We start from the raw sequence: 18,018 nt of genomic DNA on the forward strand, positions 1-18,018 counted from the left end.
TCTGGTCTCATTTCCACATGACTCCCAAGGACTCTGCAGCACCAGAACTGACCCGATCCTTCCTTGGTTTAAACTTCTCCAGCAGCTCCCTACAGTCCTTAGAAGAAAATCCATGCTTCTCACCTGCACCCTTTGGCCAAGACCACGAAGCCTCAGGGGTTTGTCATCCCCTCTGCTGCCTCCTTACACTGCTCACTCTTCTGCCCTGTGCAGATGACAAATCCTCCCTGCACTCTTGAAAATTCAACCTCAAGCCAAGTGAGGTGACACACACCTATAAGCCCAGCACTGGAAGGAAGAGGAGGCAGGAGGATCAGAAGTTCAAGGTCCTCCTCAGTTGCATAATGACTTCCATGCCAGCCTGGGATACACTCTTAAGACCCTGTCTCAAAAAATAAACAAATGACGTGGCCGTGGTGGCACACGCCTTTAATCTCAGCACTCAGGAGGCAGAGGTAGGAGGATCACCATGAGTTTGAGGCCACCCTGAGACTCCATAGTGAATTCCAGGTCAGCCTGAGCTGGAGTGAGACCCTACCTCGAAAAGCCAAAATAAATAAATAAATAAAAGCAAATAAACAAGAAAAAAAAAGCACAGGGGGCTGGAGAGATGGCTTAGTGGTTAAGGCATTTGCCTGTGAAGCCTAAGGACCCAGGTTTGATTCCCCAATACCCATGTAAGCCAGATATACAAGGTGGTACATATGTCAGGAGTTTGTTTGCAGTGGTTGGAGGCTCTAGCATGTCCATTCTCTCTCTATCTGCCTGTCTCCCTCCCTCTCCCTCCTTCTCTCCCTCCCCCCCATCCTTCCCTCTCTCTCTCTCTCTCTCAAATAAATAAAGAAAATATTTTAAAACAACACACATACACTGGGCCTGGGAAGATGGCTTAGCAGTTGAGGTACTTGCCTACAAAGCCAGAGAACCCTAGTTCAATTCCCCAGGACCCACATAAACCCAGCGCTAAATAAAATAGTTTTAAAAAATCAGGCTGGTGAGCCTGGCATGGTGGTAGGAGGGTTACTGTGAGTTTGAGGCCACCCTAAGACTACATAGTGAATTCCAGATCAGCCTGGGCTAGAGTGAGACCCTACCTGAAAAATCTTAAAAAATAAAATAAAATAAAAATAAAAATCAGGCTGGGGATGTGGCTCAATTGAGAGAGTACTTGGCTAGCATGCATGAAGCCCTGGATTCAGTTCTCTAGCATTGCATAAACCAGGTATGGTGGCACACACCTTTAATCCCAACATGTGGAGTGGTGAAAGCAGGAGGTTCACAAGTTCAAGATCATCCTCAGCTATGCAGGTAGTTCTAGGCCAAACTGAAATACACGGTACCCTTTCTCAAAATATATACATACATACATGCATACATACATATACATATATAGAGACAGACGACAGGCAGACATAATCTTCCTTTAAAAAAGATAAACAAGCCTCACACAGATTCAACTTCAGGGCTGGAGAGATGGCTCAAGTGATGAAAGATTCAACGTCAGTGCTTCATCTCCAGGAAGCCTTCCCTGACCTCTGCAGATTTCATCAGAGCTGTCTACTGCCATCTTACCGTACACCGTCTCTACCAGCATTCAGGTGTCCTACCTGATGGCTGGTGTGCCAGTCTGTTTGACCCAGCGGAGCAGGCGCTGTCCCAAGGCAGGAGCAGGTCTGCCTCACTTCAGCATCCTTGCAGTCCAGCTAGTCAGAGGAAAGGCCTCTGTCCATGGTGGCTGAATGAATGGGAGAGTGCGTGAATGAGTTGGGGAACAAGTGGATCTACCCTCGATGGTCCCTAGAGCATCCTGTTCCTTCCTCAGCCCCATCCTCCCACAGATCCTGTCCCCAGCGTGTCCTTTCCCCAGGTGTTTCTCATCAGCCACAGCTGGGGCCTTTGTTTTCTCTCGAGGCACCGAGTGGCAGTGGCTTGTCTTCCTGCTGCACCAGGAAGGGAGGATCAGCATTTCTAAAATGTCCTCATTCAGGGTGAAGTGGAAATATTCCAGCACTGGGGAGTCAGGTGGAGTTTCAGAATCCTGCTTTTTTGCCTGTCTTCCTGAGGCAGCCCATGCTTCGAGGCTGAGCCAGAGTCTCACCCTGTACACATCTTGTCAACTAATCTGTATGAGGAAAGGGATGCTGTGAGCCCTCTCTAGATCAGATGTTCCATGGCTGAGATTCAAACATCACACAGCCAGGGGGTCCCGACAGAGTTTGGGGGATGACTGCGAAGCCCCTGAGAACGTTGTGAGTATGGCCACTTCTTTTCCTAGAGATCTATGACTTCTGTCTGATTCCCAAAGGGGTCCTTAATTCCTTACAAGTTTAGAGTCACTGCGTGTCAGTTGATTTAGCACTTTTCTCTGTGTTAATAAGAAATAACTGGGGGAGGAGGGCTGGGGATGTAGCTCATTTAGTACAGTGCTTGCTTAGCATGCATGAGGCCCTGGCTTTGATTCCTAGCACTTCATGTACTGAATATGGAGCTGCACACCCAGGACTTGGGAGATGGAGGCCTGTGGGACTTGAGACCCCCATCTCAATATATATATATATATATATATATAGCATCTATATATTTGCATATAAATAATTATTTATATTTCTATAGATAAAGGCATAAACAGAGCTGGAGAGATGGCTTAGCAGTTAAGGTGCTTGCTTGAGAAGCTTAAGGACCCAGGTTCAATTCTCCAAGTCCCACATAAGCCAGATACACATGGTGGCGCATGCATCTGGAGATCGTTTGCAGCAGCTAAAGACCCTGGCACACCCATTCTCACTCTCTCTCTCTCTTTCTCTAAATCCTAAAAATAAAAACAAAGGCAAAAAAAAAAAAGATAGGAATATATAAGTGCATAGGCAATAACTAGAACTCTTTGTTGAAACATTGACTCTGTTTGCATCTTGGGCCAAAAGATTCTTCTCTGTGGACAGTGGGGAATGTATGCAGTGCACTCCACTCCAGGATGTATGGGTGTACCAGGACCTCTTGTCTCTGCAAATGAACCCTAGGCATATGGACCATTTTATGCACCTGGCTTTATGTGGGTATTGGGGAATCAAACCCAGGCCATCACGCTTTGCAGGCAAGTGCCATAACTGCTGAGCCAACTCTCAGCCCAGCTTTTTTTTTTTTTTTTTTTTTTTTTTTGACACTGGGATGTCCTCAGGATGTCATTCTAACATCCAAACATGTGCTTGGGTATGACTGCTTGTAATCTGGGGACAAAATCGGCCCAGTGAGAACCACTGATCTAGAAGAAACTGCTCACAGTCGCTCCCTTGGAGAGGAGGCTGGCGCTGAGAAGAGCAGTACCGAGAACACAGCCCTTTCCACTTTTCATGTGTATCCTTGGTTGTAGTGATTAAGCCCAGGCCCTTGTGCTTGTTAGGTGAGCACTCTGCCACCAAGCCACGTCCCCAGTCCCTCACTGAGGGTTCTAGACAGGGTTTAAGCCCAGCCTGGACTATATGGTAACATTCTATTTAAACACACACACACATACACACCCACACTCAAAGTAAAAAACAAATAAAAAAGGAATTAGGCAGGAGATCAGGGTATAGTTCAGTTTAGGGGACTTATATATATCCTCCATTGTCCCTACCCTGGAGCATACTATTCCTTCCTCAATCCCATCCTCCCACAACTTCTTGTCCCAAGTGTGTCCTTTCCTCAGCCACAGCATCCTACCAAAAAAAAAGCTGGGCCTGAGAGATGGCTCAGCAGTTAAGGCACTTGCTTGCAAAGCATGATGGCCTGGGTTTGATTCCCCAATACCCACATAAAGCCAGGTGCATAAAATGGTGCGTATGTCTAGGGTTCATTTGCAGAGACAAGAGGTCCTGGTACACCCATATCCTCCCTCTCTCTCTCTCCTTGTAAATATATTGCCCTACACTCTTAAACAGAGGACTTGTTTATGTGTGTTATATCTATTGATAGTTCATGCAATCAATGCTTTTTAGATTGAAATTCATACCAAAAAGGTTTTTGTTTTATTATGTTTGTGCAATGCTGAAGATGAAAAAGTAAATATCTTTAAATATATATTTTAGAGGCTAGAGAGATGGCCCAGTGGATAAGGCATTTGCCTGCAAAGCCAAAGGACCCAGGTTTGATTCCAGATGCACAAGGGGGTGCACACATCTGGAGTTCATTTGCAGTGGCTGGAGGCCCTGGCATGCCCATTCTGTCTCTCTCTCTTTCTGTCTCTCTCCCTTTTTCTCTGTCACATAAGTAAATAAATAAAATATTGTAAATTTATATTTTAGGGCTGGAGAGATAGCTCAGAGGGTAAGTCACTTGCCTGTAAAGCCTACAACCAAGGTACAATTCCCCAGTGCCCACATAAGCCAAATACACAAGGTGGCACATGAATCTGGAGTTCGTTTGCAGTGGTTAGAGGTCCTGGCATGCCCATATACTCTCTCTCTTTCTCTGCTTGCAAATAAATAAATAGAAGAAAAACTCTTAAATATATATTTTAGTAAAATCTAGACACAGTGATACACGCCTGAAATCCCAGTAAGGCTGAAGCAGGAGAGTCTTGAGTTTGAAGCTAGCCTGAGCTAGCTATATAGAAATATAGCAAGCTCCAGGGCAGCCTGGACTGCACACTGAGACCTTTCTCAATCAATCAACCCATCAACAACTCACAGCATGTTTACATTAGCAACTACTTTAATTATTTTTTTTTTTTTTTTTGGTTTTTTTGAGGTAGGATCTCACTCTAGCCCAGGCTAACCTGGAATTCACCCAGTAGTCTCAGGGTAGCCTTGAACTCACGACAATCCTCCTACCTCTGCCTCCTGAGTGCTGGGATTAAAAGCATGCACCACCATGCCCAGCAACTTTAATTTTTTAAAACTATGGTTTACAAAACAAAACAAATTATATATATATGAAATTCTACTGAACATTTGGCCTAATAGAAGAAAGCTGAGGCCAAGCATGGTGGTACAGGACTATAATTCTAGCTACTCAGGAGGTTGAGGCAGGGAGACAATAAGTTCAAAACCAAACTGAGCTACAGAGTGAGTCTGAAGCCAGTCTTGACAACTTAGTGAGACCCAGTGTCAAAATAAAACTTCAAGCCCAGTGTGGTGGTGCACACCTTTAATCCCAGTACTCAGAAGCCAGAGGTAGGAGGATTGCTGTGAGTTCGAGTCCACCCTGAGACTACATAGTGAATTCTGGGTCAGCCTGGCTAGAGCAAAACCCTACCTCAAAAAAATAAAAATAAAATAAAATAAAAATTCAGCCAGGCGTGGTGGTGCACACCTTTAATCCCAGCACTCAGGAGGCAGGGGTAGGTGGATTGCTGTGAGTCCGAGGCCATCATGAGACTACATAGTGAATTCCAGGTCAACCTAGCTACAGAATAAGACCCTACCTCAAAAAACGAAAAGATTTGGGCTGGAGGGATGGCCTAGCGGTTAAGGCGTTTGCCTGCAAAGCCAAATGACCAGGTTCAATCCCCCATGACCCACGTTAGCCAGATGCACAAGGAAATGCATGCGTCTGGACTTGGTCTGCAGTGGTTTAAGGCCCTGGCACACCCGTTCTCTCTCTCTCTCTCTTTTTCTCTGTCAAATAAATAAATAAACAAATAAATAAATAAATGTGTGTGTGTGTGTATAAAAATATGTGTGTGTGTGTGTGTGTGTGTATGTATGTATGTATAAAACCTGGTCATAGCGGGGTGTGGTGACCCACACCTTGAATCCCAGTACTCAGGAGGCTGAGGTAGGAGGATCTATGTGAGTTCAAAGCCAGCCTGAGACTACAGAGTGAATTCCAGGCCAACCTGGGCTAGACTGAGATCCTACTTAAAAACACCAACAAAAACTAGAGATATGGCTTGGGTGGCTAAGGCATTTGCCTGCAAAGCCAAAGGACCCAGGTTCAATTCTTCAGGACCCACATAAACCCTATGCACAAGGTGGTGCATGCATCTGGAGTTCGTTTGCAGGGGCTAGAGACCCTGATATGATCATTCTCTCTCTCTCTCAGTCTCTCTCTCTCTCTCTCTCAAAAATAAATAATTTTATTTTAAAATACTTGTCATAGATAAATAGATGGAAATTTGTGGTTTCACTTTACAGTGAGATAATGCAGTACAGACTTGGTAATTTTCTAGCTGTGTGACAATGAGAAAGTTAACTCTCTATACCCTAGGACCTCATTAACAAAATGTGGATCATAGTAAGACCTCTAAACCTCTCTGGGTTATGGAACATACTGGGCTTAGGATTTTAAACAAAGTGGTTGACTTGTAGGAAAGACTTGATAAATACACAACTAATTCATGGAAACTATCGTCATTAAGTAGCCTTTGAAAACATTCAGAAAGGGTTATATAACTGATATTAGATAAACTTTACAATGCTCACAAACATATACATGCTACAAACTCATTTGTAAATACATGCTTAGATGCATGAACATGCAAAGAATATTTCTCAAATTGTGTATTCAAAACTGACAGTACCTTGAGGAGGAGGGAATTTTTAAAATATTATTGTTATTTTGTAAGCAGAAAGAGAGAAAGAGATTGAGGATAGAAACACCAGGGCCTCTTGCCACTGAAAATTGACTCCAAATGCAGGTGCCACTTTGTGCAACTGGTTTTAAGTGGGTACTGGGAATTCAAACTGGAGTCCTTAGGCTTTACAGGCAAGCGGCTTAACCACTGGGCAATCTTTCCAGCCCTGACTTAGTTTTTTGTTTCTTTAAAATATTCTTATTTATTTATTTACTTGCAAGCAGAGAGAGAATGGGCACACCAGGGCCTCCAGCAGCTGCAAAAGAACTCCAGATGCATGCACCACTTTCTGCATGCGGCTTTACATGGGTACTGGGGAATCAAACCTGGGTCAGTAAGCTTTGCAGGCAAGCACCTTAACTACTGAGTCATCTCTCTAGCCCCAGACTTAGTCTCTATTTATTTTTGTTGTTGTTTGTTTGTCTATTTGTTTTAGTTTTTTTGAGGTAGAGTCTCACTCTAGCCCAAGCTGACCTAGAAGTCACTATGTAGTCTCAGGGTGGCCTCGAACTCACAGTGACCCTCTTACCTCTGTATCCTGAGTGCTGGGATTAAAGGCCTGCACCACCACACCCAGCATTCTAACTTAGTTTCTTGAAAGAACATGATCGTCAGGATTTTAGGTTGTTAAATTCTAGATAAAGTCAGCAAATATCCAGCACTAACATCACCACCCCGCATTCTGCAGGCAAAGCAGACAGCACCAATTGATCATCATGGCAGACAGCACCAATCGATGGGGCCATCCTTTCCCACGGAGTAAATGTTTAGAATCCTTCTAATACTGTGCTCCAAGCAGCCACTATGAATCAATTAGTCTTAACAAAGAGGCTGAACGCATTTGCCATGGCGAATCTCAAGCATGACCTTCAGAAATTCCTGGAATCATTGAAAATGACTCAGAATATTTCCCTCGGGGAGTCTTACCCTGCTGAATAAGAATTCTTTCCTGAGAACATACCGGCCCACCCTCCTTGCTCCAGAGGGATTTGGAATCATTCTAACCCCCCCCCACCCCCCATTGTATTTTATTTTAACAGAAAAGGAAACTGAAGCCCCAGAGATTAAAAGACTTGCTCAAGGTCACAGCATGAGTTTGCATCACATCTGTAGTGAAATGTAGCAGCTAATAGACTTGACTCTGGGGCTACAGAGGTCTGGTTGTGGACTCTTGCATCTTACCAGCTGGATGACCTCACTTCCCTGAGCCTCAGTTTTTTCATCCGCAACATGGGGCTACTTGGAAAGCGGAGTTCACGGGATGGTAGGAGGATACAATGCAAGTGTAAAATGATCCTCAGTGTGGCTGTGCATGTGACCAGTGTGGTGTGGTTGCAGAGGTCATTCCTATTGGCCCCTCAGGAGGCTAAATCCAGACACGAACAAGAGGCTTGTACAGAACTTCCTTTCTAATACGCTTCATGAATAAATTTGGCAGGGCTGCGGGGATGTGCCTTAGGTGGTAGAATACTTGCCTAAAATCTTCTACTAAGGGGCTGGGGACATAGCTAGCTGTTGAGCACTTGTGTAGAATCACAGTGAGGGCTGGGGGCGTGGCTCAGGGGTAGAGCACTTGTCTGGAATCCACAGTGAGGGACTTGGAGCTGGGGGGGTCGCGCTGGCTTAACTGGAGACCTCCTGCCTAGAATTCACCAGTGAGGGGCTGGGGGCATGGCTCAGCAGTAGAGCATTTGTGTAGAATCAAAGTGATGGGGCTGGAGAGATGGCTTAGTGGTTAAGATACTTGCCTGTGAAGCCTAAGAATCCACAGTGAGGGGTTGGGGGTGTGGATCAGAGGTAGAGCACTTGTCTAGAATCCACAGTGAGGGGCTGGGTGCGTGGCTCAGGGGTAGAACACTTGTCTAGAATCCACAGTGAGGGCTGGGTGCATGGCTCAGGGGTAGAACACTTGTCTAGAATCCACAGTGAGGGGTGGGGGCTCAGTGATATTGTGTTAGTCTTGTAAACTGGACACCTTGGGTTCAGTCTCCAGTACGTCAAAATTAATCTCAAAAATACATTTATCAGGCATCTAGACTGTTCTCCATCCTTCAGTGTGGTGGACAAGATTACATTCTTTAGAAAATATATTTTTTTATTTATTTGCAAGCAGAGAGAGGGAGAGGGAATGGTTACACCAGGATCTCTAGGGTTGCAGAGGAATTCCAGATTCATGTGCCACTTTGTGCATCTGGCTTTTGGTGGGTACTGAGAAATCAAACCAAAGTCATTAGGCTTTGCTTAACCAGTGAGCCATCTCACCAGCCCAAGACTGTATATCTTTCAACACAGTTTTTGAACCTCCTCACCTGCAAAAAGCTGTCATTCCTGTAGACTCGCCTACTGTGATGGTCTAATGTGAGTATGTTCAGAGAGGAAGTTGTCTGGTTCATAGTAGGAGTGCAACTAATGAAATCAGTTATTTCTTGACCGAGTGTCAGGGCCAAGGGTCAGGAAAGCCCCCTTCTCTGTGGGGCAAGGGGAGAAAGCTCAAATTGGGGGGTTAGATAGATGTGGTTCCATAAATGGCTGTGTGACCTCAGATGAATCTTTCCTTCTTTGGATGCATAGGCCCAGAGGTCAGTCAATTCCACAGGAAAGATATTGGGACTTGGAAAGTCAAATGAAATGGTAAATGTAGAAGAAAGGCAAGTAAAAAGAGGCAGTTTTAAAATTTTTATTTACTTATTTGTGAGAGAGCGAGAGAGAAAGAAAAAGGAAAAGAAAGAGAGAAAGAAAGGGCGAGGCCGGGCCTCTAGCCATTGCAGATGAGCTCCAGACTCATGCATCACCTTGTGCATCTGGCTTACATGGGAACTGAGGAACTGAACCTGGGTCCTTAGGCTCAGCAGGCAAGCACCTTAACCACTAAGGAATCTCTCCAGCCCAATAGGTACCTTTTTTTTTTTTTTTTTTTTTTTTTTTTTTGCCCTTGACCTGTGTCTTTTACTGCCTTCATGCACTGGCTGAATTATAAAATGCTCTTTTAAATTATGATGATTCAGCAGCTTTCACAAAAATCCAATCTAACCTTATTCTACTGCACTTTTTTTTTTTTTTTTTTTAATAAGGGCCTTGTTGTGTTAGGCCAGGTCAGCCTCCAACTTGCAACAGTCCCGCGGTCGCTGCCTCCCCAGTGCTGGGACTACAAGACAGCACCACCATGCCCAGCCATTCCGAAGCAGGTCAGCCCTAAGCAGAGAGACTGGGGTCAGAAGCCCCCTTGTATGTAAGGCCCTCCCTCTGAGTAAGGCAGAGATGTGTTTGAAATAAAGTTTATTGAAGTTTCTGTCGGTATTTACATATGATACACGGTAAATAACAGAGCCAGGCCCCCCCACCCCACCCTTTTTCCCCCGACCCCAAAGCCTCCCTCTCCCAGCCTCATTAAAAATCGTTGCATAAAGACAGGTTAACTGCTGCGGTCCCCTCCCCCTCCCCCCGAAGATGCAAACTAAAAGCCCCTTGTCCCCCCCCTGCCCCCCACCCCCCACCCCGGAGGCCTTCTGGTTCCGTGTATAACACTGTGCTACCTCGCCCCTCCTCCCCTAAAAAGGGAGGGATGGGCGATTTTTCTGGTGACACCCCCCCAATCTGTCCAAGGGGGTGGACGGGCCCTTGAAAGAGGCCAGTTTTTTTTCGGGGGGGGGGGATTCTGAGGTGGGAAGAGGAACGTTAATGAGGAGGAGTACTAGAAAATGGAAGACAGAGGTTTGGGGGGCGTCAACCCCCGCTACTGCTCCTCCCTCCCCCGACAGGATCTCGAGGGGGGAGAAGCGGGCACAGGCGTGGAGACAGCGTGGGAGAGCTCCCTCCACCTTTGGGTCCCCATCCTTGTTTGGTGTGAGGGGCTGGATGCTCCGGGTGTGCAGATGGAGGGTCAGAGGTGGAAGAAGAGCCCAGGGGAGCTGAGAAAGCAGGTCACCTTCAGGAGGGCAAAGAGCCCAGCCAATGAGAGAGAATGGGGTCTCTCTGGGGGAGAAGGGGGGGATCAGGGAAGGGGAAGCCCAAGTTAGCCTGTCATGACCCGCGGCTCGCACATCCCGACCCGGAGCTGTGGACAGAGCAAACAGGCCCTGTCCACTACCACCGCGGCCCCGGCAGGCCAGGAGGTAATTGTGCCAGGAGCAAAGAGGAAAGAGAACAGTGAGGGGCATTCCCAGCGGCTGCTGAACCCACTCTCCATGCCAGCGCCCCTGAGAGGCGGCAGGAGGTCGCGGGGCTCTGGGGAGCTGGGTGCAAGACTCCGCGGGACGGAGGGCGCTCGGAGCCAGGTTCCGCGGGGAGAGGGGCGGCGCAAGGGCGGGCCCGGGTCGCCTTGGAGGGAACGGGCCCAGTGGAGAGGAGAGATCGGGAAATGGGGGGGGGGGGGGGGGCGTAGAGAGGAGGTGGGGGTGCCTCCTCCCCAAGGGGCCGGGCAGCGCGAGGGGGCAAGGGAAGAGGTGGGCGCCTGCGAGCCGGGCCTCAGCACGGGGAGGTGGAGATGTGCAGGTGGTCGGGGTACTTGATGGCCGGAGGGTAGTTCTGCGTCATCTGGATGGAGACGTCGCTGGAGATGTCCGACGGGCTGCGGCCCCGGCGCCACGCCTCGGGCTGCAGAAACTGGCCCGAGTAGTCGGAGCAGTCGCTGAGACGCGGGCGGTAGAAGGCGGGGTGGGGGCGGTACATCTCCTCCTCGGCGTAGCGCTTCGTGAACAGGTACACCGACATCACGCCGGCCCCCTGCGGCGAGACAGCGCAGGGATCGGGCCTCGGGACCCTTGCCCCGACCCCCAAGACCTGAAGAAGAACTCAGGGGTCCCCAGCCCCCACCGTCCTCCACTATCCCAAAAGTGGGAGCACCGGGGCTGTTCCTGTCCAGGCTCCACCTCCCCGTCATGAATGCAGAACCCTACCCCCGCAGCCTCCTCTTTCCCCTGGCCCCAGGAACCAGAGCCCCAGACCTTCCCTTCAAAGTCTCCCAGCCTTCTCTTCTGTTCCAGAATCCAGGAACCAAGGCCTTCCATCCTTCCTCCAAAACCTCAGGTTATCCCTCCCTCAAGACCCAGGAATCCGACCTGAACCAAGCAAGGGTTAGTTCCATAGTCCCCATCTCCCTCATAACCCAGAGCCTGGCCCACCCCAGCCTTCTTTTCCTCCGAGGCCCAGAAACCAGACCCTCCCTCACTTCAAAGTCCAGAGTCAGGGTCCCAGTCATCACCTCTTTGAGCAGGAAGGAGGAGGCAGCGAAGGCAAAGGACCAGCCATAGCGATAATGAAAGTACTGCTCCGAGCTGCTAGGTCTGTTCATGACCTCGTCGTTGATGCTGGAGATGTACAGAACTAAACCCACTACCAAGGAGAGGCCTGGGGGGAAGAGAGGTGCCCATAGCTTAAGAAAGGGCACTCCAGCGCCAGCTCAGCTCGCTGCATCCCTTCCCCCTCCCTCCAAGTCTAGAACTGACTTTTTTTTCCCCTCAGCACTGGGGGAATTAAACCTAGGGCTTCTAGCACCCTTTGTAGGAACACTACCGCTGAACCATTTCTAACTCATTGGATTCTAAGACAAGTGCTCTGCCCCTGAGCCACGCCCCAGCCCCTCACTGTGCATTCTAGACAGGAGCTCCACCTCTGAGCCACGCCCCCAGCCCCTCACTGTGGATTCTAGACAGGATCTCTACCTCTGAGCCACGCCCCCAGCCCCTCACTGTGGATTCTAGACAGGATCTCTACCTCTGAGCCACGCCCCCAGCCCTCACTGTGGATTCTAGACAGGAACTCTACCTCTGAGCCACGCCCCCAGCCCTCACTGTGGATTCTAGACAGGAGCTCCACCTCTGAGCCACGCCCCCAGCCCCTCGCTGTGGATCCTAGACAGGAGCTCTACCTCTGAGCCACGCCCCCAGCCCCTCACTGTGGATTCTAGACAGGAGCTCCACCTCTGAGCCATGCCCCCAGCCCCTCACTGTGGATTCTAGACAGGAGCTCTACCTCTGAGCCACTCTCCCAGCCCCTCACTCTGGACTCTAGACAAGTGCTCTACCCCTGAGCCACACTCCCAGCCCCTCACTGTGGATTCTAGACAGGAGCTCTACTTCTGAGCCACGCCCCCAGCCCCTCACAGTGAGACAGCAGGCAAATAGTCTGCTGCTGAGTCACACCCCCTAGAAAGCTTAGGAAAGGGCTTTAGAGCTGAGTGACACTCCCAGCCCTCTTTTTATTTTGAGATAGAGTCTCACAGCGTGTCCCAGGCTGGCCCTGGACCTTGCTATGTAAACCAGGCAGGCTTGGACATGAGCTTTGCACCTCAGAGGAGCTGGGCTGACAGGCCTGTGCCTCCAGGCTGGGCTTAACTTAGGAACTTTGAAGTACCTTCTGTGACAGGCCGTGGTTGGGCACAGAGAACCCAGAGATGAATCTGCTAAGTCACTTCCCCGCACCCCACTCCAAATCTGCCACCTAGGACCTCACAGTGCGACTGGGAAAGATCAAGGACCCTGTCCAGAAGTCCCCTGCCAGGTGGTGCGTGCTAGGAGGGACTTTGCACTGAGCTCTGTGGAGTCCAGATGAGATACAAAGCCACCTAGGAAAGGAATATAGTTCCCTTCATCCAAGTCCTAAAGGATGAGGCCCAGGGAAGGTTAAGGGCACCCGATCACAACGCTTCCTAACCCCCAAACCCCTCCCCCAGCAAAAGGAAGAGTATGGGCGATGGTTTGCACAGGCAGCTTCATTCCTGAGCTGGTCCATCTATGTAGCTGTAACATGGCCAGCTGCCACAGAAACGAGGTTAGAGAGAGTTAGAGACAAAGCCAGAGTGAGCTTGGAATGCCAAGCTGAGAAAACTGGGCACAGAGACCAAGGATACTGCGGAACCATGGAAGGTCTGAAGCAGAGGCCATACAGCAAGCCACATCACAATGTTCGAAAACCATTTGTAGGCTTAGCGGTTAAGGTGCTTGCTAAAGGACTCAGGTTCGATTCCCCAGGACCCAAGTAAGCCAGATGCATGCAGTAGCGCATGCATCTGGAGTTCATTTACAACAGCTGTAGGCCCTGGTGTGCCCATTCTCTCCCTCCTTCCCCCTTCTCTCTGTGCCTCTCTCAAATAAATTGATAAGTAAATAAAATTTAAAAATTTTAAGAAAGCAGGCTGGAGGGATGGCTTAGTAGTTGAGGCACTTGCCTGCAAAGCCAGAGGACCCAGGTTCAATTCCCCAGTACCCACATAGGCCAGATGTACAAGGGGGTGTATGCACCTGGAGTTCATTTGCAGTGGCTGGAGGCCTTGGTGTGCCCATTCTCTCTCTCTCTCTCTCTCTCTCTCTGCTTGCAAATAAATTAATTAATTAAATTTAATTAAAACATAAAATTTAAATTTAAATCATTTGGAGGCTGGTTGACCTCCAGGTTGGCCGGTAGTCAATGGAGGGGAGGGAAATAAAGTCAGATCTGGGGCCATGTCGGTAATAACAGCAGCAGCAGCAGCAGCAGCAACATCAGCTCTTTATGACACTCATGAAGGTCTCTGCCTGTGCCAAGTGCTGTTCTCGGCGCTGGTAGTAACTTATTCAAAACTCACACAATCCTTTGTCACAGACACATGTTTAACACTAGTTAAGGGTTTGAGGAATACAGGAGCATGGGTGGAAATGGAGGGTGTGACATGAGAACACCAGGTGAACTGGGCTCTAAATAGCACTGTGCCAAGAACTATGACTTAAGGGAGCCATAAAGTCGATCTAACCAGTCCTCACCAGTCTCTTCCCCTCAGAATTCTATGAAGAAGCATCAGTGTGCCCTTCATACCAGAGAGAAATCCAATGCCTTCCACTGCCCACAGCCAATACATTTTACTTCCTATTCCCAGGCCCACGAGCTGAGAATGGCTTTAACATAATTAAATGGTTGGGAAATAAACCAAAAGAAAAATAATATTTGTGGGATATAGTGACACATGCCTTTAATCCCAGCACTCAGGAGGCTGAGGTTAAGAGGGTAGATGTGAGTCTGAGGCCAGCCTGAAACTACATAGTGAATTCCAGGTCAACCTGGGCCTCAGCAAGAGCCTACATCAAAAAAAAAAAAAAAAAAGGTTGGAGATGGGTGCAATAGTGGCACATCTGTCATGGTGGAAACCAACTGCCCTCTAATTGGACTGGAGGCCTGCTCCATGGGAAGGGAATACATCCCTGATACTGAAAACTTAAAACAGGGGTAGTCATGAGCCCTAGGGGTGTAACGTCTGCTGATGTCTGGCTAAATGTATATACTATGCTCACCAAACTGCCCAGTAATCCCTCCTCTTAATTTTCATACCTATATATTAATGCTATTCTCACTTTTGGTAGAGAACCTTCTCTTTTCAGATAGCAGTGACCTTGGGATGACTCAGAAGGCATCATGGTGCTGGGAAGAAGTGACAGGAGTGCTCAGCACTGCAATATCTCTATCACACCTTCCAAGGCTCAGGGTCCATTGTGGAAGAGGGGGCAGAAAGAATGTAAGAGCCAAAGGAAGGGTAAGACTCCTTACAACGTGCTCCCTCCAGACACAAAATGGCCTGGATATCCATGACCTCACAGTATCTGTCACTACCTACACAATCATAACAGGAGGAAAAGATCATGACATCAAAATAAAAGAGACGGATTGAGATGGGGAGGGGATATGATGGAGAATGGAGTTTCAAAGGGAAAGTGGGGGGAGGGAGGGCATTATCATGGGATATTGTTTACAATCATGGAAGCTGTTAATTAATAAAATTGAAGAGAGAAAAAAAAAATAAGGGCTGGAGAAATAGCCTAGTGGTTAAGGTGCATGCTTGCCTGCTAAGCCAAAGGACCCAGGTTCAATTCCCCAGGACCCATGTAAGCCAGATGCAATAGGTAGTGCATGTGTCTGGAGTTTATTTGTAGTGGCTGAAGGCCCTGGCATGCCCATTCTCTCTCTCTTCCTCTCTTTCTCTCCTTGCAAATAAATAAAATATTAACTTCATCTTTTTAAATTTGTTTACTTGAGAGAAAGAGGCAGCTACACAGAAAGAGAAGGAGACAGAGAACAGGCATGTCAGAGCCTCTAGCCACTGCAAAGGAATTCTAGACATATGTGCCACCTTTTACATCTGACGTTATGTGGGTCCTGGGGAATCAAACTCGGGTCATTAGGCTTTGCAGGCAGCGCCTTATCTTCTGCACTATCTCTACAGCCCAGATAAAATATCTCTAAAATTGTATGCCAGGCATGGTGGCACATGCCTTTAATTCCAGCACTTGGGAGGCAGAGGTAGGAGTATCGCCGTGAGTTAGAGGCCACCTTGAGAATTCAGAGTGAATTCCAGGCCATCCTAGACTACAGTGAAACCCAACCTCGAAAAAAGAAAAAGTAAAGAAGGGCTGGAGAGATGGCTTAGCAGTTAAGGCGCCTAGGGACCCATGCTTGACTCTCCAGATCCCACATAAGCCAGACACACAAAGGTGATGCAAGTGTGAGGTTGCATATTTCCACTAGGTGGCAGAAGCATCTGGCATCTGATTTCAGTGGCTGGGGCCCTGACATGCCAATTCTCTCTCTCTAAAATTAAAAAAAAAAAAAGTTATTTTAAGTAAGGAAGATGGGCATGGTGGCACATGCCTATAATCTCAGCACCTGGGATTCTAAGGTAGAAGAATTACATGTTCTAGGCTAACCTAGACATATAGAAGACCATGACTCAAAAACAAAGTGTAAAATTTCTCTTGGTGGGTGATTAAAACGTAAAATTAAGCCTGGCTTAGTGTTTAAGGCACTTGCCGGCGAAGCCTATGGACCCATGCTCTGCTGTACAGATCCCATGTAAGCCAGATGCACACAGTGATGCAAACGAGCTAGGTCGCACATGTGCACCAGGTGGCACACGCATCTGGAGTTTGATTACAGTGGCAGAAGGCCTTGGCATGCCAATTCTCTCTCTCTCTCTCTCTCTCTCTCTCTCTCTCTCTCTCTCTCTCTCTCTTTCTCTCTCTCTCATAAACAAAAAATCCAGTCTGTTGGGCTTGCCTCCAAAAAAAATGTGAAATTAGCCAGGCATGGTGGCACACATCTTTAATCCCAGCACTCAAGAGGCAGAGGTAGGAAGATCACTGTGAGTTCGAGGCCACCCTGAGACAACAGAGTGAGTTTCAGGTCAACCTGGGCTAGGGTGACACCCTATCTCGAAAAACCAAAAAAAAAAAAATTAGCTAAAATATTTCTTCCCAGCCTTGAGTCTACTAAAACCACAGGACTATTTGAACTGTGTATTATGTGACTTATATCTCAAATGTTTGAGGTGTATGAGCTAAATTTTCATACCTATAAACATTTTTTAGACACACAGTCATGGCCATGTATTTTCTTGTTGCCTAGGACCTCCTCTGACCATCACAGCAAACTGAGCTTTCGGGTAGAGGCGGATGGGCAGGGAAGGAGCAAAGGAAAATGTTTCTGGGCTGGGGAAATGGCCTAGTGGTTAAGACATTTGCCTGGGAAGCCTAAGGACCTCGGTTTGATTCCCCAGGACCCACATAAGCCAGATGCACAAGGGGCACATGCATCTGGAATTCATTTGCAGTGGCTGGAGGCCCTGGTGTACCCATTCTCTTTCTCTCTGTCTCTCTCCATCTCTCTCTCATAAAAAAAAAAAAACCCACATCATTTCTATGGGACTGGAGAGCCTACAAAGAGACTAACAGCACTTGCCATACAAGCATGAGGGTTTGAGTTTGATTTCTTAGCACCCACATAAAACTCTTGATGTGGCCACAAGACCTGTAATTCCAGTCCTGTGGGAAGCAGAAACAGGAGACTCGCTGGGCTCTTGGGTCATGCACCCTGACTGAAAACAGTAGCTCCAAGGTTCAGTGAGAAACTACCTCTCAAGGAAAGAACGAGGCAGAGGGTAGAGGAGGACACCTGACACTGTGCTCTGGACTTCTCCTGCGTGTACATGGAACGTATGCATCTGCACACACACCACACACGCATGCACAACAAAAAAGGTTTTCTAGAGTCTCCGTGCTTAAAGGAGAGAGGGAAAGAGAAGGAGAGAGAGAGAGAATCCTTCACTAAGAAAGAGAAATACAGAAGACAATTGATGATACCATTCCACATTAAGCATCAAAAAATCAGAAATGGGGCTCTCTCTTTTTTCTTTATTTCTATTTTTTGGAAAAAAAGAAAAAAGAGAGAGACAGAGAGAGGGAAGAAGGAAGGAAAGAAGGTAGGGAGGGAGGGAGGCAGGCAGCCTGGGGAGATGGCTCAGTGGTCAAGGCACTTGTCTGCAAAGCCTAAGGACTCAAGTTCCATTCCCCAGTACCCACACAAGCCAGATGCACATGGGTCTGGAGTTCCTTTGCAGTGGCTAGATGCCCAGGCATGGCCATTCTTTCTCTTTCTCTTTCTCTCTCTCTCTCTAAACCTGAAAGAAGAGTGTCTAAGAACACAACAAGGCTTGATGCTACACACCA

The 18,018-nt window shown here is 47.9% G+C and overlaps 1 protein-coding gene across 2 annotated transcripts in view; it reads right to left on the bottom strand.

The window, feature by feature from the left end:
• Positions 1-10,195: 10,195 nt before the first annotated feature.
• The window catches only part of Cacng7 (calcium voltage-gated channel auxiliary subunit gamma 7), a 39,403-nt gene continuing 31,580 nt past the window's right edge, over positions 10,196-18,018 (bottom strand). For both annotated transcript variants that reach the window (XM_045133228.1, XM_004671572.2), the window contains exons 5-6: positions 11,754-11,899; positions 10,196-11,275 (exon numbers count right to left, since the gene is read on the bottom strand). In XM_045133228.1, the coding sequence (XP_044989163.1) occupies positions 11,018-11,275; positions 11,754-11,899 (404 nt within the window). In that variant the 3' untranslated portion in view covers positions 10,196-11,017. The remainder of the gene's footprint in view (positions 11,276-11,753; positions 11,900-18,018) is intronic.

Source organism: Jaculus jaculus, chromosome 14 (assembly GCF_020740685.1).
Source record: "Jaculus jaculus isolate mJacJac1 chromosome 14, mJacJac1.mat.Y.cur, whole genome shotgun sequence".
In the NCBI taxonomy this organism is placed as follows: domain Eukaryota; kingdom Metazoa; phylum Chordata; class Mammalia; order Rodentia; family Dipodidae; genus Jaculus; species Jaculus jaculus.